The sequence below is a fragment of the Alosa pseudoharengus genome, unplaced genomic scaffold, assembly GCF_046254945.1.
Source record: "Alosa pseudoharengus isolate Yale_2024_CS ecotype anadromous, Long Island Sound unplaced genomic scaffold, YU_APseudo_1.1 YU_APseudo_1.1_scf_3, whole genome shotgun sequence".
Lineage (NCBI taxonomy): Eukaryota > Metazoa > Chordata > Actinopteri > Clupeiformes > Clupeidae > Alosa > Alosa pseudoharengus.
The window spans coordinates 4,495,450-4,521,205 of record NW_027468718.1 but is presented as its reverse complement, the minus strand read 5'-3'; the positions used below and the strand labels follow the sequence as shown (position 1 = coordinate 4,521,205).

General features: G+C 44.4%; 4 protein-coding genes across 7 annotated transcripts in view; 1 reads left to right on the top strand and 3 right to left on the bottom strand.

The window, feature by feature from the left end:
• Window positions 1–5,313, bottom strand: part of gtf2e1 (general transcription factor IIE, polypeptide 1, alpha) — a 26,431-nt gene extending 21,118 nt beyond the window's left edge. For 2 of the 3 annotated variants that reach the window (XM_076262979.1, XM_076262977.1), the window contains exons 1-2: window positions 5,240–5,313; window positions 4,133–4,694 (exon numbers count right to left, since the gene is read on the bottom strand). In XM_076262979.1, coding sequence (XP_076119094.1) covers window positions 4,133–4,580 — 448 coding nt within the window. In that variant the 5' untranslated portion in view covers window positions 4,581–4,694; window positions 5,240–5,313. The remainder of the gene's footprint in view (window positions 1–4,132; window positions 4,695–5,239) is intronic. The other variant, XM_076262980.1, reaches the window with a different exon arrangement.
• Window positions 5,314–5,532: 219 nt separating this feature from the next.
• rabl3 (RAB, member of RAS oncogene family-like 3) lies at window positions 5,533–15,112 on the top strand. Of its 2 annotated transcripts, XM_076262974.1 has the most exons (9): window positions 5,533–5,594; window positions 5,854–5,945; window positions 6,273–6,402; window positions 7,770–7,884; window positions 9,344–9,494; window positions 12,930–13,001; window positions 14,113–14,151; window positions 14,275–14,397; window positions 14,520–15,112. In XM_076262974.1, the coding sequence occupies exons 1-8, from the start codon at window positions 5,549–5,551 to the stop codon at window positions 14,368–14,370; spliced, it is 741 nt and encodes a 246-aa protein (XP_076119089.1). In that variant the 5' UTR covers window positions 5,533–5,548; the 3' UTR covers window positions 14,371–14,397; window positions 14,520–15,112. The 2 variants fall into 2 exon arrangements, with proteins under 2 accessions (XP_076119089.1, XP_076119090.1); XM_076262975.1 differs by lacking the exon at window positions 14,275–14,397.
• Window positions 15,113–15,273: 161 nt separating this feature from the next.
• Window positions 15,274–18,554, bottom strand: LOC143100053 (granzyme B-like). The gene is made up of 5 exons (XM_076262973.1): window positions 18,377–18,554; window positions 17,964–18,117; window positions 17,006–17,171; window positions 16,213–16,470; window positions 15,274–15,730 (listed from the first exon to the last, which is right to left on the bottom strand). The coding sequence occupies exons 1-5, from the start codon at window positions 18,414–18,416 to the stop codon at window positions 15,578–15,580; spliced, it is 771 nt and encodes a 256-aa protein (XP_076119088.1). The 5' UTR covers window positions 18,417–18,554; the 3' UTR covers window positions 15,274–15,577.
• Window positions 18,555–20,854: 2,300 nt separating this feature from the next.
• On the bottom strand, window positions 20,855–25,173 carry LOC143100052 (mast cell protease 1A-like). Its single transcript, XM_076262972.1, has 5 exons — window positions 25,065–25,173; window positions 24,647–24,800; window positions 24,096–24,261; window positions 23,152–23,415; window positions 20,855–21,224 (listed from the first exon to the last, which is right to left on the bottom strand). Exons 1-5 carry the CDS (start codon window positions 25,102–25,104, stop codon window positions 21,045–21,047), a joined length of 804 nt encoding a protein of 267 aa, XP_076119087.1. The 5' UTR covers window positions 25,105–25,173; the 3' UTR covers window positions 20,855–21,044.
• Between the last annotated feature and the right edge of the window lie 583 nt (window positions 25,174–25,756).

The following is a 25,756-nucleotide window of genomic DNA, read 5'->3' as shown; positions in this document are numbered from 1 at the left end:
GTTTAGAAATAGTGTTCTGGATATAGATACAGTTCCAACTCAGCGCACTCCACACACCCCTCCCCTCTGTGCACAGGCCACTCCCGCCGGTTGGGGTTGTGTGTGTGTGTGTGTGACAGGCCACTCCCGCTGGTTGGGGTTGTGTGTGTGTGTGTGTGTGACAGGCCACTCCTGCCGTTTGGGGTTGTGTGTGTGTGTGTGTGACAGGCCACTCCCGCCGTTTGGGGTTCTGTGTGTGTGTGACAGGCCACTCCCGCCGTTTGGGGTTGCGTGTGTGTGACAGGCCACTCCCGCCGTTTGGGGTTGTGTGTGTGTGTGTGTGTGTGTGTGTGTGTGTGTGTGTGTGTGTGTGTGTGACAGGCCATTTGGGGTTGTGTGTTCCTATCGCATTCTCTGGCAAGTTTGTTATTATCACTGTCGATCGAGGCGACCAAATGACTGATGGCTAATCTAACGTTACAACACGCCTGGTGTTGCCAATTCTTGTACTAGCGCAAGTGGATAACATCAGGCAAACGCGAGCGTTACTATCAGGCAACGTGAGTGTTACTATCAGGCAAACGCAAGCGTTACTATCAGGCAAACGCGAGCGTTACTATCAGGCAACGCGAGCGTTACTATCTGGCAAACGCGAGCGTTACTATCAGGCAAACGCGAGCGTAATATCAGGCAAACGTGAACGTTGCGATCAGGCAAACAAATCTGCTAATGTGCTGTGACAGAGGGCCAACTAGTGCAGACACAAACAGAGATGTCTACAAGCCTACAAACATGACAGAAGTGGAATTCTAAAGATAAGGGCTTTTTATCAGCTTATAGTTTATCAGCAACAGTGAACGATTCAATCCAAAATGCTTGAATATGCCACACACCACAGTATGTAGGTTAAACACAATGTAATGCATCTGCAATAGGCTATGTGCTGTTATAAGTAGAATTTAAGAACCACCCCCAAAATGTATAACCGTTAATCGGGATTACAATTTTGACCAAAATAATCATGGTTATTTTTGCCATAATTGAGCAGCCTTAATGCTCGCACACACACACACACACACACACACACACACACAGAGTACACACACAGTACACACACAGTACACACACAAGATGAAAAGAGAGGAGCAAACACAAGCATGGTTGTTGTCCTCCCTCTCTGGCTGTGTATTGTGTGTTGTTGTCCACCCTCTCTGGCTGTGTATTGTGTGTTGTTGTCCACCCTCTCTGGCTGTGTATTGTGTGTTGTTGTCCTCCCTCTCTGGCTGTGTATTGTGTGTTGTTGTTGGCCAGTCCTGATGAGCTGGCCCCACAGGTCACTGATGGAACACACATGCCACATCAGGCCTGGGAAACACCACAGCAGCTGCTGCTGCTGCAACAACAACAACATCAACATAATCATCATCAACAAAAACAACAATAACATCATCATCAGTGAACATCAGCCTGATGAAATGACCGCTTTCCAACACAGGCCCTAACCCCTAGCTTTCCAACACAGGCCCGAACCCTTAGCTTTCCAACACAGGCCCTAACCCCTAGCTTTCCAATACAGGCCCTAATCCTAGCTTTCTATCCAGACACCCCCCGACCCTTGACAGAGTGGACTCTGATGAAGACACAGAAGTGTGGAAACGTTGGTCGATTGTTGTGCACCATAATCAAATCTAATTGAAAGCCATCTCTGTGTGTGCTGCGGTGATCCCCTGACCCCTGACAGACGCAGCACCACCAGACACCAATCAGCACTCCACTCCTGCTTTCAACTGGGAGTCTTTCCAGATGCGCTGGGCAGGTGTAGCGGCTCCATCTCCACCTGGCGCTAGTCACTTGGTCAGGTGTAGCGGCTCCATCTCGACCTGGCGCTAGTCACTTGGTCAGGTGTAGCGGCTCCATCTCGACCTGGCGCTATGGTCAGGTGTAGCGGCTCCATCTCGACCTGGCGCTAGTCAGCTGGCCTGATGGTGGGTTCTCTATTGTGCAGCTCAGCTGACTGAGCTCAGATTGAATAGAGGTGTCAGGCTGCAGTACGCATCAGTGCCTGCAGGGGACAGAGCCTTCAGCTGCCTTCCTTCTGCCCAGGAGCTGCTGATCCACTGGCCTGCACTGCCCCCTACTGCTGGACAGCAGTGCTGCAGCAAGAGCACATCTTTACACGTTTAGAGCCAGTAACTGAGAGAATAACATTAATAAAAACATTGTTTTGAACAAAAGCATCTGCTAATAATTTTAAACATAAACAAATGTGACGTCCTGCGCAAATGCTGACTGCACTTTTAAAGAATACATCACTGTGGGTCTGGACAGATACACAGAGGTAGGTCCAATACATTACACAGACGCCACCACACTGCTCCTCCTCCAGCCAATACATTACACAGACGCCACCACACTGCTCCTCCTCCAGCCAATACGTTCGCCAAACACCATCCTCAAGAGCCTGCGCGTGCTGCCTCTGCAACAAGGACTTGTTATGAGACTTGATATAATGTTATGATATTATGGCCTCAAAAGTCTTTGAAGGCTAACATGCACCAAGTCTCATCCACAAACTTACACACTTCCAACAGTACTCCACCAAAGCCTCAAACGTCCTTGAAGGGTTACTAACATGCACTATTTTGTCAATACGTTAACAGTGCACTGAAGGGTTACTAACATGCACTATTTTGTCAATACATTAACGGTGCGTTGACGGAAGCTTCCCTTTACGCACTCTCCAGCCCCTCCCAGGTGCTCTCATCCACAAACACGGGGTTCCTAGTGCCACCGCAGGCTAAAACAGAACGGCCCAAACCCACGCTACCGCAGGGTGCACACTGGCTAAAACAGAACGGACCAAACCCATGCTACCGCAGGGTGCACACTGGCTAAAACAGAACAGCTCTTTAGAACACGCTTCATGCCCGCACTCTTTAGAACACCCTCGGCTCAGTGCCCGCGCTCTTTAGAACACGATCCATGCCCGCGCTCTTTAGAACACCCTCGGCTCAGTGCCCGCGCTCTTTAGAACACCCTTGGCTCAGTGCCCGCGCTCTTTAGAACACGCTTCATGCCCGCGTTCTTTAGAACACCCTCGGCTCAGTGCCCGCGCTCTTTAGAACACGCTCCATGCCCGCGCTCTTTAGAACACCCTCGGCTCAGTGCCCGCGCTCTTTTCTTCCAAGGCACCCAAAGCACTTTTATGACCACTGTCAGTCAGGACCTCAGTTTAACGTCTCGTCCGACTGCATCTCCTGCAGCACAGTGTCCCTATGACTGGGGGTCATTCCATGTGAAAACAGCCAATATCGGGGTATAATGTACATGACACCTCTCAGATTTTGCTGCAAAGCGGTGAATATATGCCTTATGTTATCAAACAAAGGAATCTGAAGTTTCAGGTCAATATCTCAAACGGTTTGCCTGTGGCTGTGCCTGTGGTTTGGTAACATAAGGCATATATTCACTGTTTTTCAGCAAAATCTCAGAGGTGTCATGTACATGGGTGGCTGAGTTGGCGTGGAATGACCCCTGGGGCACTGGGGTTTGATTGTGCACGCACACCTCGTCCACTACAGCAGCTGATGGGCTTCTCCATCACTTGGGCAGGCTGATGCTCTGGGTGCCACCACCAGCAAGCAGTCCATCTCATCCCACACACACACACACACACACACACGCTCATCACTCATTTCACCCCACACACACACTGGGCAGCCGTGGCCTACTGGTCAGCGCTTCGGACTTGGAACCGGAGGATTGCCGATTCGAACCCCGACCAGTAGGAAGCGGCTGAAGTGCCCTTGAGCAAAGCACCTAACCCCTCACTGCTCCCCGAGCGCCGCTGTTGTTGCAGGCAGCTCACTGCGCCGGGATTAGTGTGTGCTTCACCTCACTGTGTGTACACTATGTGCTGAGTGTGTTTCACTAATTCACGGATTGGGATGAATTCAGAGACCAAATTTCCCTCAAAAGAGTATATATACTATACTATACTATACACACACGCTCATCATTAATTTCACCACACACACACACTCATCATTCTCTCCTTCTGCTCATCATGGTCATCGTTTAAGATGTAAGACAAACAAACGAACACAAACACACACATCATGTCCATCTCTTGTGTTCCCCTCCCCTCTCTCACCTGTCATGGGATCGAACAGCTGGTTAGCCTCCAGGTCGGTGAACGTGCTGAGGCAACAAGGACACCTGAACGAGGCTCGGTTGGTGGAATCGCGCTCATCTGTCTCGATGCGCCGACGCATATGGTCCAGTTTGTACTTCACCACGTTCACCAGCAGCCGGTAGTTGATGAAGTAGTAGTTGTGGCGTGTGGTCTTGCCGTCGGCAGCCGTCTCCACGCGTAGACGGCACTTAAGGAACTTGTCTGCCTTGAGCGTGTTGAGAATCGAGCGAAGCTGCTTGCGCTCGAACTTCAGCAGCTCCAGCATGTCCTCCTCGCGCACGCACGGGTTGCGGATGAGCACGTCCAGGGCCAGCGCGTGTTCTACGCCGTAGAAGCCGCGCACCACCTGCTGGGCGAGCCGCTTCAGCGCGGGGGGAACCTCGGTCAGCAGCCCCGGTTCCGACATCGCTCCGTGGGAGGGAAGAGACAGGCAGGCTGAAGATGATGTGGGATGGGACTGGTTCACTTAGCTGTCTCAGGAGAGAGAATACGTATGAAACCAGGTGTGTTCAGAACAAACCTGCAACACGAAGATGGACAAAAAGTATTTAGTACGTTAGCTGACTGTAATGAGTTACCGACAAATACCCTGTGAGAGTTATACATCTGGGGCGATCAAAGCGTTAGCAAGTCACCCAAGGATTCACTAGTAACTTGTGCTATCAGTTAGTGACATGTTACTAAGGGAATTAGCTTGGAAGTTTCTAACGTTAGCAAGCTAGGTTACCCAGTCTATCCTTGGCAGAAATTGCCTGGATAACGGGGTTCTTGTAATGCAGCCATAGAACCGTACATTTATTACAGAAATACCAAGACAGTCATTAACTTCTGATCACTTGAACTTTAATCATAATTGATAATGGTTGGAAATGGACAGCAACAGGGCGACCATATTATAACGTTACACCGGTTGAAGCTAACATGGCTAACGATGGTTAGCTTAGAAAGCTCCCGCAAACAACAGACCTAGCAGCCACTTTTAAAACAAAAAAATATGTATGCGCGTGTAGCGTCTTCTATGAGAACCGTCTACATACATTATACATGAAACAATGGTCAAATAACCTTTGGTTTGGATTAATTTCCAACTTCGATAGGATACTTTCCAACAACTCAGTTATTGCATGTGTACTCCGGAAGTGATTCTGGAGAAAATATACCTCACGTTACCTTAGAAAACGACCGCTGATTGGTTAAAGCGAATTAAAACCTATGATGAAAACCAATGAAAACTGTCTACATTTTAGATTGATTATACCGTTGTACCAATCAATTTCTCGGACGTCAAACTGGGACGTTACTTAAACTTTGTTTTTAACCAATAAAACAATAGTAACTTCAATTCTTAACTTCCGTAATGCTGTTGTCAGAAAGATGGCATCCCTTGACAGAGTGAAGGTGTTGGTATTAGGAGATTCTGGTAAAAAACATGTTTATGCCTTGACCTATTCTATCTCTTTATTGAAATGTATTAAGTAATTCGTGTAAGTTGTACCCTGGAGTTTGTGAACAGTGAATCCAGTTTGCAGTCTGGTCATTTTAACGCACACGTTCACTGATAATGTGATGACTTGGAAGAGAAGCCAGTAACGTTAGTTTAGCAGCGACCTGCCAGGATATAAAACGGCACGTCAACACCGTTATCAGCATCTGCCATGTCTGTGTGTTGTTTGTTGTAGGTGTTGGTAAGTCTTCGTTAGTCCACTTGCTGTGTCAGAACCAGGTTCTGGGCAATCCATCTTGGACTGTTGGCTGTTCTGTCGACGTAAGGGTAAGACATGTTACTTACTGTCACTCGATGCACTTCTCTGCTTCTACATATGTTCACCAGTACTGTACATAAACTCACTTGGTGTAAAGCAGTGTTTCCCAGACAACTGAATTCCATTTGTGGTTGTTGGTTTGCAGAATTAACTTGAATGCAACAGTTTTGTAACAAATTAGCACAGCATGTTTATGATGCTAACCAGATTTAAGCACAATTTAGTACAACCTGGAAAATCATTGTGTGGTGGTCAATGTGTATATTGTGTAGGGCCGCCACAAATAAGTCAATGTATGGGAAACACTGTAAAGATCCGGTATTGTTTTCACGAAGGTACACGACTACAGAGAAGGCACACTAGAGGAGAAGACGTACTACATTGAATTGTGGGATGTTGGAGGATCTGTGGGTAGCGCCAGCAGCGTGAAGAGCACTAGGGCAGTGTTCTACAACTCTGTTAACGGTATGCTGGATACTAGCAGTGTTCTACAACTCTGTTAACGGTATGCTGGATACTAGCAGTGTTCTACAACTCTGTTAACGGTATGCTGGATACTAGGGCAGTGTTCTACAACTCTGTTAACGGTATGCTGGATACTAGCAGTGTTCTACAACTCTGTTAACGGTATGCTGGATACTAGCAGTGTTCTACAACTCTGTCAACGGTATGCTGGATACTAGCAGTGTTCTACAACTCTGTTAACGGTATGCTGGATACTAGGGCAGTGTTCTACAACTCTGTTAACGGTATGCTGGATACTAGCAGTGTTCTACAACTCTGTTAACGGTATGCTGGATACTAGGGCAGTGTTCTACAACTCTGTTAACGGTATGCTGGATACTAGCAGTGTTCTACAACTCTGTTAACGGTATGCTGGATACTAGCAGTGTTCTACAACTCTGTTAACGGTATGCTGGATACTAGGGCAGTGTTCTACAACTCTGTTAACGGTATGCTGGATACTAGCAGTGTTCTACAACTCTGTTAACGGTATGCTGGATACTAGCAGTGTTCTACAACTCTGTCAACGGTATGCTGGATACTAGCAGTGTTCTACAACTCTGTCAACGGTATGCTGGATACTAGCAGTGTTCTACAACTCTGTCAACGGTATGCTGGATACTAGCAGTGTTCTACAACTCTGTTAACGGTATGCTGGATACTAGCAGTGTTCTACAACTCTGTTAACGGTATGCTGGATACTAGCAGTATTCTACAACTCTGTTAACGGTATGCTGGATACTAGCAGTGTTCTACAACTCTGTTAACGGTATGCTGGATACTAGCAGTGTTCTACAACTCTGTTAACGGTATGCTGGATACTAGCAAAGCATTAATTCCAACAAAATGAACATGCATACAGTCTATGATGCCTTCATGGACAACAGCACACAATTAAAAACAGTTACAAATGGTCCCTGACTTACCTTTACCAATGGCACACACAGTGGTGTTGTCACACTGCTTTACATGTGGGTGTCATATACACTGGCTTGAATCAGGTGTGTGTGCGTGTGTGTGTTTCGGATGATATTCCTGTGTGTGTGTTTGTGCAAACATGCTATCCTTTACAGTCCAGTGTGTGTGTGGCTGTGTGTGCGTAGGTGCGTGTACAGTACTTGCATTTCGTACACCACTGAAGTGTAATGACCTCCTCTCTGGCTGTGTGTGTGTGTGTGTGTGGCTGTGTGTGCGTAGGTGCGTGTACAGTACTTGCATTTCGTACACCACTGAAGTGTAATGACCTCCTCTCTGTGTGTGTGTGTGTGTGTGTGTGTGTGTGTGTGTGTGTGACCTCCCTCCTCTCTGGCTGTATGTGTGTGTGGCAGGCATCATCCTGGTCCATGATCTGACCAATAAGAAGTCCTCTCAGAACCTGTACCGCTGGTCCCTCGAGGCCCTGAACAAAGACTCTTCGCCCACTGGTGTCATCGTCTCCAACGGGTCAGATCTGTGTGCGTGTGTGTGTGTGTGAGAGATAGATAGTGTCCAACAGGTGATGTGTGTGAGCGAGAGAGAGTCCATCAGGTGAAGTGTGGGTGTTGAGATGTCATATTGCAGCTCACAGCCCCAGAGGGCTCCATGAAGCCTAAAGAGCTGGGCCCACCTCATCACTTACGTTTAGTAGGGAGGCGCCATATCATATCATCCACACCAGTAGCTCTCGCCACATGATCCTGATTTGTTATACCGCACTTAGCATTACATAGAGTTACGAACACTTGGCATTATATAGAGTTACGAACACTTGGCATTATATAGAGTTACGAACACTTGGCATTATATAGAGTTTCGAACACTTACTGTTTTAGAGTGTTTAAGTATGCTGATTTGAATATTTCAGAACGCTGTGGCGAGTCGGTTAGAACTCCTAATATGAATGCACATGAATCCGTGATCTTCCAAAGTGAATATCTTTTATTCTTGAGGCATGGTTTACAACTGAGATTGCCTTTGGGCTTGATGAAAGGACTGTATCTTGTGTGTGTGTGTGTGGTTGTCTACAAGAAACAAATATACAATAAAGTATAATGAGTACTTGAAATACAAACGAATTACCTCAACTACATAAAGACTACAACTTAGCGATTTCACTCGGCAGATAATTATCTAGGCATACGTTACTAAATCAAACATTCAAACGGTAACGTCTCACTCGACTGACACCCGACATTTAAACTTACATTCAGCATGAAATTACCGTCTAAATATTAACATCAACATACAAGACATGACGGCATTACTCACTGTTTAAGAACGCACACTTCTTGAATGAAACAGCAATCTAAATGGCTAAGACATGTCAACTAAACTTTAACTTAAATCTTAACGGACAACTCCGAGCTGCGCTGATATTCTTCTCTCTGGCACTGCAAGCTTGCGCTGCCAACGTTCTCAATCAGAACGCACTTCCCGCTCAGTCCATAGCTGTCTTAAAGGGCCAGCCGCCCTTTTTAACACTTACAGTAGCATTACATAAGAGTTACAGACACGTAGCATCACATAGAGTTACGAACACTTGGCATTACATAGAGTAGGGCGGAGTTCAGAGTTCAAGGAGGAGGAGTTTAGGACTGATGATGAGAGTTCAGAGTTAAAGAGATGATGACATACAAGTTGCTGCTGTGTTTCTCCTGTAGGGACTATGACGCATATATATATATACGGTGCTGTGTTTCTCCTTAGGGACTATGACGCATATATATATATATATACGGTGCTGTGGTTCTCCTGTAGGGACTATGACGCATATATATATATATATACGGTGCTGTGGTTCCCCTGTAGGGACTATGACGCATATATATATATATACGGTGCTGTGGTTCTCCTGTAGGGACTATGAAGCATATATATATATATATATATATATACACGGTGCTGTGTTGTGGTTCTCCTGTAGGGACTATGATCGGGAGCAGTTTGCGGATAATCCGGTTCCCCTGCTGCTCATCGGTACCAAGTTTGACCAAATCCCCGAGAACAAGCGCAACGAGGTTCTGACCAGAACGGCCTTCCTGTCTGAGGACTTTAACGCCGAGGAGATCAACCTGGTGAGTAGGAGGCTGGCATTACAGGGTGATGACCCTGGTGAGTAGGAGGCTGGCATTACAGGGTGATGACCCTGGTGAGTGGGACTGTGGAGGCATCCCTTGCGGGGTCTAGGCTAGTAGGTACTAAGGCTGCACGATTTGGGGAAAATGGGTACACGCAACACAGGTCTTACACCATCACAGAGTCTGTGCTGTACTGGTATCAGGTCAACCACAGTGAGCATGACCCCTGCAGTGTCTGCTGCTGTACTGGTATCAGGTTGTTGCCATGTTGTTCCCCATCTGGCCATAGCCTAGCCACAGGACCAGGAAGCGGTGTTGCCGTGGCATTACCATGGAAACAGTGCGGAGTCGCTGAACCTATAGCTATAGATAGATAGATAGATAGATAGATAGATAGATACTTTATTGATCCCCAAGGGGAAATTCAAGGAGACTTTGTGCACATCCCAGATGCTGAACAAAAAAAGTCAAGTTTTAAAGGAAAAAAGTTCGCACACTCCTTGGTACTCTTTTGTTGAGTTTATTTTCTCATTTGGCACATGACGTTTCGACCTTGCGGTCTTCCTCAGATTCACTCAGTAGCATACAGACATCACACACAACATGCACTAACAGCAGAAAGGGTAAATATAAGTATATACAAATAACAAAACTCCACTGTACAATAGAGACAGTAGAAGATAAGAAAACTAAAAAACTAAATACTAAATATAATAATATAAATGAAATAAAACATTCACAGTGTGCTTAAGGATGATGTTGACTATGCAAAGGCTTTTGGGATTTGAGCGGTGAATACGTGTCTCATGTAGCCTGACGAGCCAGACCCACATTAAAATGTAGGGTCTGGGCACTCACCGTTCGCAGTGCTCAGTCCGAGGGGCGGGATAATCGGTTGTCTTTCAAATTCCATCTACACGCAATAGGACAGCGCTATGAGTCCCATGCGGAGCTAGTTGGCTAGTTCAAACTTTTGCCAACTTAAAAGCTTAACTCGTGTCACACTGTTCGCCAACAGCAACATCCATCTTCTTTGTTTTCAAGTAGCAGGGAATTCAAGCCAAACCGTTGCAACTCTGCCATCAATCATTATGTTAAGCCCGCCTAACGACTCTATACACGATTTGATTGGCCTGATAGAAGTAGAATTTTTCGAGCTCACAAGCCAACGGAGAGTTGCTAGACTAGCCCTGGAAGCAAATGTAATTTGCTGCCGCTAGGGTGCGTCTAGATTTCTAGGCTATGTCTCATAACCTGCAGATGGGATTTGAGCGGTGAATATGTGTCTCAAGATGTGTCTGTGGTGGTAACCTGCAGATCAGTTGCATGTGGGAGTTTAGTAGAGCACTGCTAGAGGATAGAGACAAGTCGAGCAGAACACAACACACCAGAACAGAACTGCGTCTCATGAGTACCGCTACAGGACAGACAGGTCGAGTAGAACGCATCACAACAGAACTGCGTCTCATGAGTACCGCTACAGGACAGACAGGTCGAGTAGAACGCATCACAACAGAACTGCGTCTCATGAGTCAGTGTGGGATTGTTACGTGTTGTTCCCAGCCTTGGTGGCTGCCTAGATATGACTTTCTATATAACAACTCCTGCGTCTGTGATACAGTATAATGGCACCAGGTAGATTAATAGGGCCCTCCTGCAGACCTCAGCTGTGTCCAACCCATTAATCAACAAACAGTAAGATGCAAAGAACACCAGCAGAGGGAGCCAGAGTGTAGGCTGCTGCCATTATGTGGGTTTGGAACACGCAACAGTGATGTGGCACCAGCAGAGGGAGCCAGAGTGTAGGCTGCTGCCATTATGTGGGTTTGGTGCTAAAGCATCCACCCATGATCATGCTTTATCATAAATAAACCCATTTCAGACATAACCATGATCATGCTTTATCATAAATAAACCCATTTCAGACATAACCATGATCATGCTTTATCATAAATAAACCCATTTCAGACTTAACCATGATCATGCGTTATCATAAATAAACACATCTCACATTTCAGACATAACCATGATCATGCTTTATCATAAATAAATCTCTCACATTTCAGACTTAACCATGATCATGCGTTATCATAAATAAACACATCTCACATTTCACACATAACCATGATCATGCTTTATCATAAATAAACCCATCTCACACATAACCATGATCATGCTTGATCATAAATAAACCCATCTCACACATAACCATGATCATGCTTTATCATAAATAAACCCATCTCACATGGGGCATTGTTAGGCACGACGCGCTAGCGGAGTAAAACCCCCCTTAGCTGTTGTAGAATCAGTGTAACCTACGGACTCCAGTGGCTTATTGCTTTTCTAAAACTGTAAATACCTGTAAATTTACTATAAATACTTGGCAAAGTTTCATAAAGTAAAGGTACAGCAACTAGAAATATAACAAGTTATTCCTAGATAATCATTCTTCCGCCAAGAAATATATTTCCTCTATCTGAATGGTTGCCAAGCAACGTCGAGACGCAGCAACTGTAACTTTTGTATCAAGTTGTGGTAGCGCAGTAATATAGAATGGAATGCGGTCAAGGTGTATGTTTGTGCTGGATTAACCATGATCATGATTTATCATAAATAAACCCATCTCGCATTTCACACATAACCATAATAGTCAAAGTCAAATGTATTTGTGTAGCACATTATTATACATAATTGTCATTTAATGTGCTTTACACAAACAGAACATATAGAACCCCGTAGACTTCCGCTGAAGAGCTTGTTTCATAGAGAAGACAAAAGGTCAGAGTGTGAAGCTGAAACAGAGTGTGTCCTGTTCTCTGTGGAGGCAGAATGACAAGGTGTGTGTTGTGTGTGTGTGTGTGTGTGTGTATGTGTGGTTGGTGACATGGTGTGTGTGTGTGTGGTTGGTGACATGGTGTGTGTGTGTGTGTGTGTGTATGTATGGTTGGTGACATTGTGTGTGTGTGTGTGTGTGGTTGGAGACATTGTGTGTGTGTGTGTGTGTGTGTGTATGGTTGGTGACATTGTGTGTGTGTGTGTGTGTGTGTGTGTATGTATGGTTGGTGACATTGTGTGTGTGTGTGTGTGTATATGTGTGGTTGGTGACATGATGTGTGTGTGCATATGTGTGGGTGGTGACGTGGTGTGTGTGTGTGTGTGGTTGTGGTCGGTGACATGGTGTGTGTTGGGGGTGGGGGGACTTTCATGTAGTGAGTGAAGGTCACCTCAGGGTTCTCAAATGACTCAGATCCAACACCACCCGTCATTCCAAAACTCACTCTCACTCCCTCCCTCCTTCCACCCCTCTCTCTCTCTCTCATTTCCTCCCTCCTTCCACTTCTCTCTCTCTCTCCTCCCTCTCCCTCTCATCTCTCCCTCTCTCTCTCTCTCTCTCTCCCTCTCTCTCTCTCTCTCTCTCTCTCTCTGCTACAGGACTGCACTAACCCACGCTACCTGGCAGCTGGCTCATCCAACGCAGTCAAGTTGAGTCGCTTCTTCGATAAGGTGACTAAATAGTCTGACTCATATCTGAAACCACACACACACACTAGAGGGTGACAATTTTTCGGGACTCCCGCGGGTCACGGTATTCCCGCGGGTTTCCCGCAGTACGGGAGTAAATTTCACTGTTGGTAACGTGATTGGGACGGGACAGGAAATAATAAACGGGAGCTGGCGGGAAGCCAGAGATTATTAACTTAAAAAATGACGCTGCAATGCAGTGAGTGCGCCCAAAGACGTGAGGCATTTCGTTTTAGAAAAGAGAACCAATTACAACCCACAATACGTTTGTTGTTGATTGGTAGCCTATCAGAGCAAGACAAGCAGCTGCCCTGTTCACAATCAATCAGCTTCAGCGATAGGCCCTAAGGCAAAATGGATGCAAAGAAACAGTTACAGGCGAAAGTATCAGCAAAGGACAACTCTATTCAATTGCACGAGCTGTCCGGGAAAGCGATTCTCGTTGAGTTTAATGTGTCATGCAATGTTGGGGCATGACACCTTGACGATCGCATTCCTCAATATATTTATCGCATAACCCTGGCGGAACACAAAAAATTGTTTTGTTTACTCATAGCAACGTTGCTATGCTTCGCTGGTTTAACGTGATGAGAACGGTGCAAACTTAACTGATGGGATGAGATCTAACTATGAAATGATTTAAGCATAGCCTACAGCAAAGTACTGTAAAATATGTAATTTTAATATAGCCCAAAATGATCGGCTATTAAAGAAAAGTTAGACAAGGCTTTCTGCCCTACCAAAATGTATGGTCACCGCACGCTACTGTAGCCTAACAGTCGGATAACTTTAGACATCAACATAGGGAGCGGGACGGGATTCGGGAGTCTTTCTCTCGGGATTTTGCGGGACAGAATTTTTTTGGGGGGGCTGTCACGTGATCGGGATATGACGGGAGTATTTGTGCGGGCTCGGGATGGGACGGGAGTGAAAATTGCTTCCCGTGTCACCCTCTAACACACACACACACACACACACACACACCTGAAGCCACAGCCATGGCCTGCAAAGAGAGGCGACATGGTGGTCATAAAAAGCATCACCAGTGCTATAGTAGCATAGAGCCTCATGATGATGTGTTTGACTCCCTCAGGTTATAGAGAAGAGATATTTTACTAAGGACCCAAGTCAGGTAAGTGTGTGCTATATTCTGCCCCTCTCACTCTTTCTCTCTCTCACACTCTTTCTCTCTCTCTCTCTCTCGCTCTTTTGCTCTTTCTCTCTCTCACTCTCTCTGTCATTCTCTCTCTCATAGCATCATTCAGACGAATGCACATTGCATTGGAAGCAAATTGCAGGCCTTTATGTGAAGCGTGCAGTACGAACATTGCCTCATGAAAATGAATTCTGAATACTGAATTACTGACTCACTGAATGAGTGAGTGACTGAGTTATTCAAACCCATGCAGTTGTAAATGAGTGAATCAAACCCATGCAGTTGTAAATGAGTGAATCAAACCCATGCAGTTGTAAATTAGTGATTCAAACTGTTTTCTCCAGCTCGCAGGTTTCACAGACCGAAAGCGTTTCAACTTCAAGAGTCTGCACTACGACTGAGCCTGACTGCAAGACCACACACACACACACACACACACACACACACACACACAGGGGGCTGTGGTTTCCTCTACTGCTAGTTCAGCCATTGCCGTCAGCCTGTCGTTTGGTCTCGGCTAGCCTCCTCATTTCTTGTACAGACAGCTCAAAACAAACTAAATAAAGCGTCTTAACACTTACACACTCTTACTTACGCCCGCCTTGTGACGGGTGAAGTTCACAGGACTGGATTCATGGATATTCAGTTTCCCTTTGATGACTGTTTACCATAACCTATAATGTACCGTTTGCTACATTAGCAAACATAATGTATTTCTGTGGGTGATTTAAGCCCCCAACGTCGTCTTCCAGGCAGCGCTGCATGGAAGGCACTAGGGTTAGGGTTAGGTGCCTTGAAGTCGACGGTCACAGTGTTGCCTTGAGTCGACGGTGGGGGCTTAAAACACCACTGGGCATTTCTGTGTGTGTTTCTGATTCTATTCCTGTTTCATCTGAAGCACAGTAAAGAAAATGCAGGAAACTGCTCCAAACCCTGATATGAGTGCATTATTGGCTCCTTATTTGGATTATGTCATATTGTGTATATTTAGATATACTAATATACATAATACAATATATTTGCATAAGGTTGGAGAGATTCATATGGAAATACAGCATTAAGAAGAGAACTCCACTCCTTCATACAGGCAGACAGGAATTGGTTCCAGAGAATAGATGTTTATTGGAGAGATGATGCAAAGCTACAATGAGAACAACACCAAACTAATTAATCAGACACCTCATGTTTAATGTAATAAGACTGTATATGTATCACAATAGCATAATTTATTTAAATGTGTACAGTACATAGGGCTAGGTTTTTTTTTCATTGTCCTTGACTTTCTTAAGTAGCAAAGAGTGTGTATATGCAGGCAGGTAAACCTCTTTGATTATTACATGCAAACGTGGTTTGTCTTCTGAATAGTATGCCTTTAACTGAGTTGCTGTCTACAGAGTGTCCTTCAACCGAGAACCGTTTTAATCCAGGGCAGGAAATGAGGAACTCTCATGTAGACTTCTGGGTATTCTGGGGTATTGCATGGTGCACCTGTGTAGGCTGTGACTCCATACAGGATCTTGCCCTTTCCACAGATGAGAGGGCCTCCAGAATCACCCTGGCAACAAACATAACAAGGGACAAGCCAATCAGGAGATAGTTCTCTCACACAATCTATAGCTTGTTCCAATAATAAGGAGAAGAAGTTATTCCCTTCGGCGAGCTGTAGTCCTTGGACCAGTTTGGAGAGGAATTGGTGTGGATTTCAAAAGCATCAGTTATCTCTCTCTCTCTCTGGGCCTCGGGAATCTCTTCAAGCCTATAATAATCCTTGTCTTGTAGAATTGCCATCATCAGTATGGAAACCATATGACATTCCTGATCTTATGGATCACACTGGACATTGGACACTCCCTTGGTTGGTTGGTCAACTAAACTATAAAACCGTATCGGTGGTAAGATGATCTGAGAGAGTCAATTCAACACAGCTCACAACGGCATGCATCAAAATCACTGCAAATAATTTCAGCTGACGTGAGATGCTGTATCCAGATTTGACCCTGATAATTCCTGATCAGTCAGAAATAGGTGCTGACTTACCTGACAGAATCCTTCTTTGCCATCAGAGACACTGCAGGTCATCTGGTCCTGGTCATAATACTCCTTCCATTTATTTTTACAATTCGCTGCTTTGTCCAGCCTGACTTTAGCCTCGTACAGGACGCTCTCCGGTCCCTTCCCGGGCACCCTCTCTCCCCATCCAGCCACCTCACACTGCTCCCCAGCACGCATCTTCCCATATTTCTTAGGGAGCTTAAACACCGTCACAAACTTGTTCAGCGTAGCCTTGGTCTTCAGCTGAGGAGTAAACAGTATACAACAATATCCTTAAAGGACAACTCTGGTTTAATGGGTGTTTACATGGATCTGTTTATGGATGATAATGAGTAAACATTCATTGGGGACCACATAGGCGTTAGAGCAAATGAGTAGCTTTGAGTAAGAGCGGAATAAGAATTTACAACAAAATAGCATATAGTGGTAGCCTTGGGGGCAAGGTCTCTAAGTCAGTAAATCGCTTCTTTATGCCACTGACAAGTCTTAAAATATCATTACTCTTCTGAGATACTGTGGAGTCCCTACAGACAAACCAGAAGTGTACAGAAAAGGTATGTCACGGAAACTACTGTCAATGGACGCAACATTTGGTAAAACTTTGTAAACTGTAATCATCAAGATTAGAATAATCAAGGTTAAAACAAAAAAGGTTTGAAATACTTCACTTTATGTGTCAACACTGATATGATATCCATGTTATTTATCATGAGAAAGTATTTTATCTGTCTGATAGCATGATGTCAGTGTTATTCATATTGTGAAAAAGGTGATTCACCTTCAGCAGCATGATATCATGCTCTCGATTCCTGGGGTCATCATTTTTAAGCGTCTTCTTGGGGTACTTTGGGTGAGGGATGGGCTTAAAAATGCCAATACGCTGTTGGCTCTCTTCCTGCTTTCTGATGTCGTGGGCACCCAGCACTACACTGTCTAGGGGATCACTAAAACATGCACACAACAACCGATATGATTACAAAGAGTCCAATCAGTCATTATGGGTTGTTCATTTTATGGCAAACCCTAGAACAATCCAATATTGGTCACTACCAAACTTTTCTCAGCACTGCTGTTAATTGCCTAAAACACACATAAAAAGAAAAAAAGTCTATGCAAGGACCCAACACCCACTGTGTCAGATCTACCCCCCCCCCCCCAATCCTCTTCTGTGGGTCTGTTCAAAGAACACCTCAAACACATCTGTTCATTGAGGCCTTCAGCCTCTAATCCCCTCATCATCCCACCCAGCGCTCCTGCAGATATGTGCACACACACACACACACACAAAGCACATACTTACTACCACCCCCTTCCTGTAAACCGACCTTGAGTTTCTAGAAAGGTGCTATATAAAACGAATTTATTATTATTATTATTATTATTATTATTATTATTATTTGTGTTATGTTATTGAAGAAAAAGGGTCAGTCAAGTCCATCCTCAAAACTCATGTTTATAGGAAAGTCTATCCTAATTTTCTTAAGATAATCTTATTAAAATGTATCTTTGGTTTAAATATGCATGGCTTTTTTAGCTTTCTATTGTATTCCTTTACACATCTAATTGTTGTATGTTATTTTGGAAATGCATTACTTTTACTGTCTTTATGATTTTGCTACCTTTGTAGAACACTTACTACTACTACTGCCACTAATAATAATAATAATAATAATAATAATAATAATAATCATATTATAGAAATAGACACACACACGCACACAGAAGCACGCTCACACCTGCGATAAAGACAGTGTGCAGCAGTCAGTACGAAGTCCTCTCTGATCAGCACTCCCCCACATACGTGTTCACCCCGAATCTGCAGTGAGGCCATGTAGGGTCTGGAGTGGGGCTTGGCCTTATGACCCCCAAAGATGCCACTCTGCACAGCACCTGATAGTCCACAATCATCCATCAGTCCCACAGTATATCATTCATACACATGTTGTTGCAGAATTTTGTGGTATATTGAACAGGCTAAATGTATAAATGATTAATAAAAAAATATGAAAAGCTTGGTTCCAAAACGCTATATCTCCATTTTTAAGAACATTAAAAAGTCATGTTATTTAATTGTGTATTTCAGCTAATATCAAAACAATTGCAATATATATAAAGAAACTTGTACTTTCCCCATATTGAATCATCTTACCTGAGAGGGAGAGGTGAGAGAGGAGCAGAAACACCAACATTCTTCACTGCTGAGCAAGAGGATCTGACACACACACACCACGCATCTCACCTAGTTATACTATAGACAGTTAACCACAGACAGACACACACACACACACTTATCACCTTGTTAAGTCTTTCCCATCATTCTTTTTACGATCTCTCTCTCTCACACACACACACACACATGAACACACAGATACATGTGTGTAAGGTTGTGTGTTTCATATTCAACAGGCAGCAAGGGAACTCACACCTTTTGCAGGCTTCAATGTGCAGTGACTAACTTCAAATAATTTACCCATGCTACAGTGTCTTATGGGGACCACAGACCAGGCTACATACAGCAGTGTCTTATGGGGACACAGACCAGCTACATACAGCAGTGTCTTATGGGGACACAGACCAGCTACATACAGCAGTGTCTTATGGGGACACAGACCAGCTACAGCAGTGTCTTATGGGGACCACAGACCAGGCTACAGTGTCTTATGGGGACCACTTGTAACTTACAGCATGCCTAAATAAATGTGAATACATAAAGTATTTTTCAACAATTTTCTTGGAGAGTGTTGTATTATCTGACAGAAGTGTAGGGGTGTCAATATTTTTTGGCCATGACTGACCAGTTTCAAAACACAATTAAAGTCCTTAACTGACGACCCAGCCCACTCCACACTCGTAGTGCATGGAAGGCGTTGTTACAGGCAGAGAACGCAGCGGTCTGCAGTCACACACAGTTCACGGCTCCGGACAATATCCAGTCCACTCCAAGCGACCACAGGGGGAAGTGGAGGCGTTGATCCAATGCTGCGAGACAGGGGAAGGGCAATCTGTTCTAAACCAACACACGTCAGAGCCCACTCATTAATAAATAGTATTTCCCACTTTCCTCAATCAGGACAAATGGAGTGCGTTGATTGATATCACAGGCCTCTCGCTGCCTGGAGTCGATCGGGATGGTTTCCACTGTTGTCATCTTACATCCAAAAATTCGTAGGCACGGAGACGGTCGTGTGTAATCTGGTGTGTTGTTCATTAACAGAAACATACAAAACACAGTTTTGGTGCCCCATGTGCAGTCCTTTCACTTTCACACACACACACACAGACACACACCACACAAACAGACAGACACACACTACACACACACAAACACACACACAGGGGGCTGTGGTTTCCTCCACTGTTTGTCACCCACCTCCTCTGTTATGTTCTCTCTCTTATGCGTGTGTGTGTGTGTGTGTGTCACAGCCATAACTTCTGTCACCCTCCTCATGTCATGAACAGACTGCTCAAAACACACTACAGAAAGCATCTTAGCACACACACACACACACACACACACACATTCATCTTCATTCCTCCACCAATCTCTCACACACACACCCAATGTGAAGTGTTGTCATCTAGTCAGCATCATGACTGGACCTCACTTGGTAGCACATTGGTTGATGGATTAAACACTTCGTTTATTTATTTTTCAACGGCAAACAATGGTGTGCAAGTTTTTTTCCTTGATTGACTAATACGTTGCCCAAAACTAACGCACCCGCACGGCCTTGAGTATTTGGCACGAGACCCTACCTGTTTAACCTTAAATAACAACATAACATAAAAGGATATCACACACATACGCATACGCAGGGACATGTGTGTTAGGTTATGTGTTTCAAAGCCTGCAAGGGAACTCACACCTTTTGCAGGCTTCAGTTCACTTTTGCCATGACGACAGAAGGCCGAGCACATGCTGCCTTGCCTCATGTCATTTCCTTAACCGTGCTTCAGTGTTTTAGCTAACACCGGACAGCCATACACACACACAAACACACACACACACACACTTAACCGTGCTTCAGTGTTTTAGCTAACACCGGACCGCCATACACACACACAAACACACACACATACACACACTTAATCGTGCTTCAGCAATGTCTTAGCCAACACCGGACAGCCATTTGTTTTGCAAAAATCCACAGCTCCCGGTTCTTCTGCTCCAATCAGAGCAGGACTGTGTGAGATCTGACTGTCAATCACAGTCTGGTGCAGTCTGGTGCGCACTGACGAGCACAAACTCCATTTGTAAACGCCATCACCGCTTGTTGACTAATGTGAAAAAAATGTTACTATAAAAAATGATGTTATACTAAATAGTTTCCTTCTATGGAAATGGTTTCTTTTCTTATGCTATTCCCTGATGTTACCCCGATTTCATGTCTGTCTTCACTTTTGGACCTTTGTGCTCATTTTCAGTGTCATGATGGTGGTCACCCTATCATGATTGGTCTCATAAAGAAAGATGGTCTCCCATTGACCACTTTGTTTACCTAGCCCTGTGTAACTGAGAAGTACTGGACTCTTTGCTACATTAGCAAACACAATGCATCTCTATGTATGATTTGGGTGATGTTCCTGTTTCATCTGAAGTGCAGTAAAGAAACATGCAGCAGGCTGCTTCAGACTCTGAGTGCTTTATTGACTTGGTTCATTTCTTTATTCATTTGGTTCATGTCATATTGTATGTAATGGCTAGCTTTATACTGATAAGGAATGGATAACCGAATAGATGGATATCAGCATCCAACAGGCAGGTCAACAAGGAGTGTTTGGAATATCTAAGTCAATCATGAATATTATGCCCTGAACTAAGTTTTTGTCTGCAGAGCATCATTCGCACTGAGAACGTCTTTGATCCAGGACAGGTAATGGGGCACTCTCGTGTAGACTTCTGGTTTATCTGTGGTGTCACACGGCTCTTCGTTGTAGGCAGTCAGCCCATACAGAATCTTGCCCTTTCCACAGATGAGAGGACCTCCAGAATCACCCTGGCAACAAACATAACAAGGGACAAGCCAATCAGGAGACCATGCTCTCTGACACAAGGGGGTAAAACATTTTAACATGTAGTTACAGGTTTTACATTACTGATACATTATTGATGCTTATAAGTAGCCTGGTCCTTACCGCCTGTGACTACGTTTCTCTTCGTCATACAGTCTGGCATAATGTAATAGGAAACCATCTCTGTAATCCAAGTTTCCCGGCCTCTCTAACCTGGTCTTCCATAAGGGCGACGAGGGGGCACATAACAACAGCCTCAGCATTCGGTCTCCCCAGTCTCTCCATTACTAACGGGACCATCTGATAAATCAAACTTCTTCCAAAGCCAGTTGGAAGGAGAGCTACGACGTCCTTGCCATTTATAATTGCCTCCATTGACAAGACAAGCCTCTTGTTCCTGCTTTAATTGCATGATGCTCTCGAGAGTTGAGACTTCGCGGCTAGCTTCTAGCGTCTCTTCCTCCGTCGCCATTGTTGCTATGCTGTTGAACTACAAGCTTCGCTGGACTACAAGCAACTTGGCAGGCGAGTTCCGCGTCATCACTCAACTGTTCGCTGAATGGCTCGGCTACACACGAGCCGTATAATGTGGGTTGGGCCAGACTACGTGCGACACAGGGAAGTACGTAGGATGGTAACGACCAGTCGAGCTTATAAGTATCAAAGTAACACTATTTTTCCTGCCAATGCCCTGATACACTTAATAGAAAAGTATGAAATAGTAATATTTTAGGCAATTTCAGGTAGGTAACTCAATACAAAAAACAGGGACTGCAAAAAATTTGTTCATTTTGATTCGTTCTGAGTTCCAGTGTTCTAAAGCCACTCCTCTAAATGGTAACTGGTTAAAGTGTTACAGAATAATGGTTACATTGGGCAGCCGTGGCCTACTGGTTAGGGCTTCAGGCTTGTAACTTGAAGGGTAGGGGTAGTGGTTGAGCACTGGTCTCCCCTACCTACATCCATGGCTGAAGTGCCCCTTGAGCAAGGCACCTAACCCCTCACTGCTCCCCGAGCGCCGCTGTAGCAGGCAGCTCACTGCTCCGGGTTAGTGTGTGCTTCACCTCACTGTGTGTTCACTGTGTGCTCTGTGTGTTCACTAATTCACGGATGGGATAAATGCAGAGACCAAATTCCTTGTATATGTAAGTATACTTGGCCGAGAAGCCTGATTTGTGATTTGTGATTTAACAACGTTCCTTTAAAAATAAAATTGGCTTTACGAATGGATTATATGGCAGGTGAAACAATACCATACGTTTTTTATTCCTGCACAACAGCCTTAAAGCTTAAATCAAAGCACATTAGACATCAAGGCTAACTGTTTAAAGCACTGTGCCTGCAGGCATGGGGTGAGATTTGAAAGTAGGCAATTAGCCTCTATAATATTAGCTCTTCCAACATGTCTGATAGCCTAACTTCAGGCATAGCAAATGTCCTTAAGCTCTCTAATAGCATAACCTACTGTATGTGTGGTGCTACCAACTGCATGACACTAGGCCTAGAACTTTTGTAAGTGTCTCTGGTATGCTTTTTCCCATAATGTTTCCGTAATTTAAACATACTTGGAAAAAGTGCTTCTGGTGCTGGATATGAAAATCTGTTTTGTCAACTCATAGTGCTCCTAGCCTATTATACAACTGTAGTCTACAGGGGAGACACTGACAATGAAAACTATTATTAACCGGCTATCTAAAATTGAAAAAAAAGTGTTCACTCCGGAACAAGTGATTTTTTTTCTTTCTAGTTTTGGTTATACGTTTATCCAAACGTTTGTTCGTTTTCGTTTTCATTCTTTCTAATCCCTGACAAAAACAGTGAGTGCATCACAGCCATTTTAGCTGACGTCAGACGCCTGTGTTCTAGATCATTCCTGCTCTTGTGACCAGGTAGAGATGGGTGCTGACTTACCTGGCAGAATCCCTCTTTGCCGTCAGAGACACTGCAGGTCATCTGGGCCTGGTCATAATACTCCTCCCATTTGTTTTCGCACTTTGCTGGTTGTTCCAGTTTGACTTTAGCTTCATACAGGACACGCTCTGCTTGCTTCCCAAAGCATCTTCTCCCCCATCCTGCCACCTCACACTGCACGCCTGCCGGCATCTTCTCACCCACTTTATCAGGGAGCTGCAGCACCTCAACTTTTTTCTTCTTCAGTTTAGCCTTGGTCTGCAGCTGCAACGTAAATAGTATATGCTATCAATAGTACAGAATATGCTATCAATCGGCACCTATGCAGTTTAGCCTTGGTCTGCAACTGCAACGTAAACAGTACATGCTATCATTCGGCACCTATGCAGTTTAGCCTTGGTCTGTAGCTGCAACGTAAATAGTATATGCTATCAATAGTATTTGCTATCATTCGGCACCTATGCAGTTTAGCCTTGGGCTGCAGCTGCAACGTAAATAGTATATGCTATCAATCGGCACCTATGCAGTTTAGCCTTGGGCTGCAGCTGCAACGTAAACAGTATATGCTATCAATCTGCACCTATACAGTGTGTACACCTGTTGCACAAATAATGCAAAGAGCGGATGACTCCACTCCGGGCAGGATTTTATCACATTACTGTGCTTCACACATGTATATCTTGCCATCACACTTATCCTGACTACATCTCATGCTTTCATTACTTCTTTACTTTTTTAAACATGAGTGGTCATGTATATCACCACAATCTAGCCTGGTGGGTTAACACTTTTCAAAACAGATGTGTATCATGCTGTAACAAGCTGTCAATCAATCAGACATGCCTATAAAGAGTGGATGTGATATGTTATGTTGCCTTCTTGATAACTCTTTGCCTTCTATCATCTCCCAATCACACATGTGTCATGTGAAAGAGGGGATTCACCTTCAGCAGCATGATGTCATGATGGAAAGCCCTGGGGTCGTCATCACTAAGCTTCTTCTTGGGGTACTTTGGGTGAGGGATGAACTCAGAGATGCCAATACGCTGTTGGCTCTTCTCCTGCTTACCGATGTTGTGGGCACCCAGCACTATACTGTCTAGGTGAACACTAAGGCATGCACACAACAACCAATATTATTACAGAGTCAAATCAGTCATTATGGGTTGTTCATTCTAGGGCAAACCCGGCCTCGAGCAATCCAATAATGGTCACTACCAAACTTTCCACAGCACTACTGTTAATAGTCTAACACACACATAAAACCACATGTCTATGTAAGGATCCAACACCCAGATGTAGCATTTGCGTTAATCATTTAATTTTATTTTGAAAATGTATTACTTTCACTGTCTGTTTAATTTTGCTGCCTTTGTAAAATGCTTACTACCACTACTACCACCACCAATACTACTACTAATAATAATAACTATAATAATAATAATTCAGTTATTTATAGAAATAGACACATGCGCACACACAAGCACAGTCGCACCTGGGGTTAAGACAGTGTGCAGCAGTCAGCACAAAGTCCTCCCTGATCAGCACTCCCCCACATGAGTGACTTCTTCCAATCTGCAGTGAGGCCATGTAGGGTCTGGAGTGGGGCTTGGCCTCACCACCACCAAAGATGCCACTCTGCACGGCACCTGGTAATCCACATATCATACATCAGTCACAGAGAAGATCAGTCATGCACATGTTGTTGCTGAATTTTTGACTATGAAACAGGCTAAATGCACAAATGTACTGTTTTGACTGAGTAAAGATAAATCAACAACAATACTCAATTACATTTCTACTGAAATTACTTGGAAAGCAAAATGTAAAAACATATTTATGAAAATTCATTAAAATGGAGGACATGGCGTTTTGGAACCAAACTCTCTAAATAAAGAAACTTGTACTTTTACCTGAGAGGGAGAGATGAGAGAAAAGCAGAAACAACAACATTCTTCACTGCCGAGAAAGACTGTCTGACACACACACCACGCATCTCACCTAGTTATAGGCTACACAGCTAACACTATAGACAGTTAACCACAGACAGACACAAACACACACACACACACACACACACACACACACACTTCTCACCTTGTTAAGTATTTCTCATCATTATTTTTACGATCTTTCTCTCTCTCAATCACACACATGCACACACACATAAACACAAAGAGAACTGTGTGTGAGGTTGTGTGTTTCATATTCAACAGGCAGCAAGGGAACTCACACCTTTTGCAGGCTTCAATGTGCAGTGACTAACTTCAAATAATTTACCCATTCTACTGTGTCTTATGGGGACCACAGACCAGCTACATACAGCAGTGTCTTATGGGGACACAGACCAGGCTACATACAGTGTCTTATGGGGACCACAGACCAGCTACATACAGCAGTGTCTTATGGGGACCACAGACCAGCTACAGCAGTGTCTTATGGGGACCACAGACCAGCTACATACAGCAGTGTCTAATGGGGACCACAGACCAGCTAGTTTACCTCCCAGTGTTAAATTCAGTGATTATGAATACTTCACAACTTGTATAGTAAAGTGACATTCGTTGTAGACTTCATAAGATATTCATGAAATATTTACAAAGGC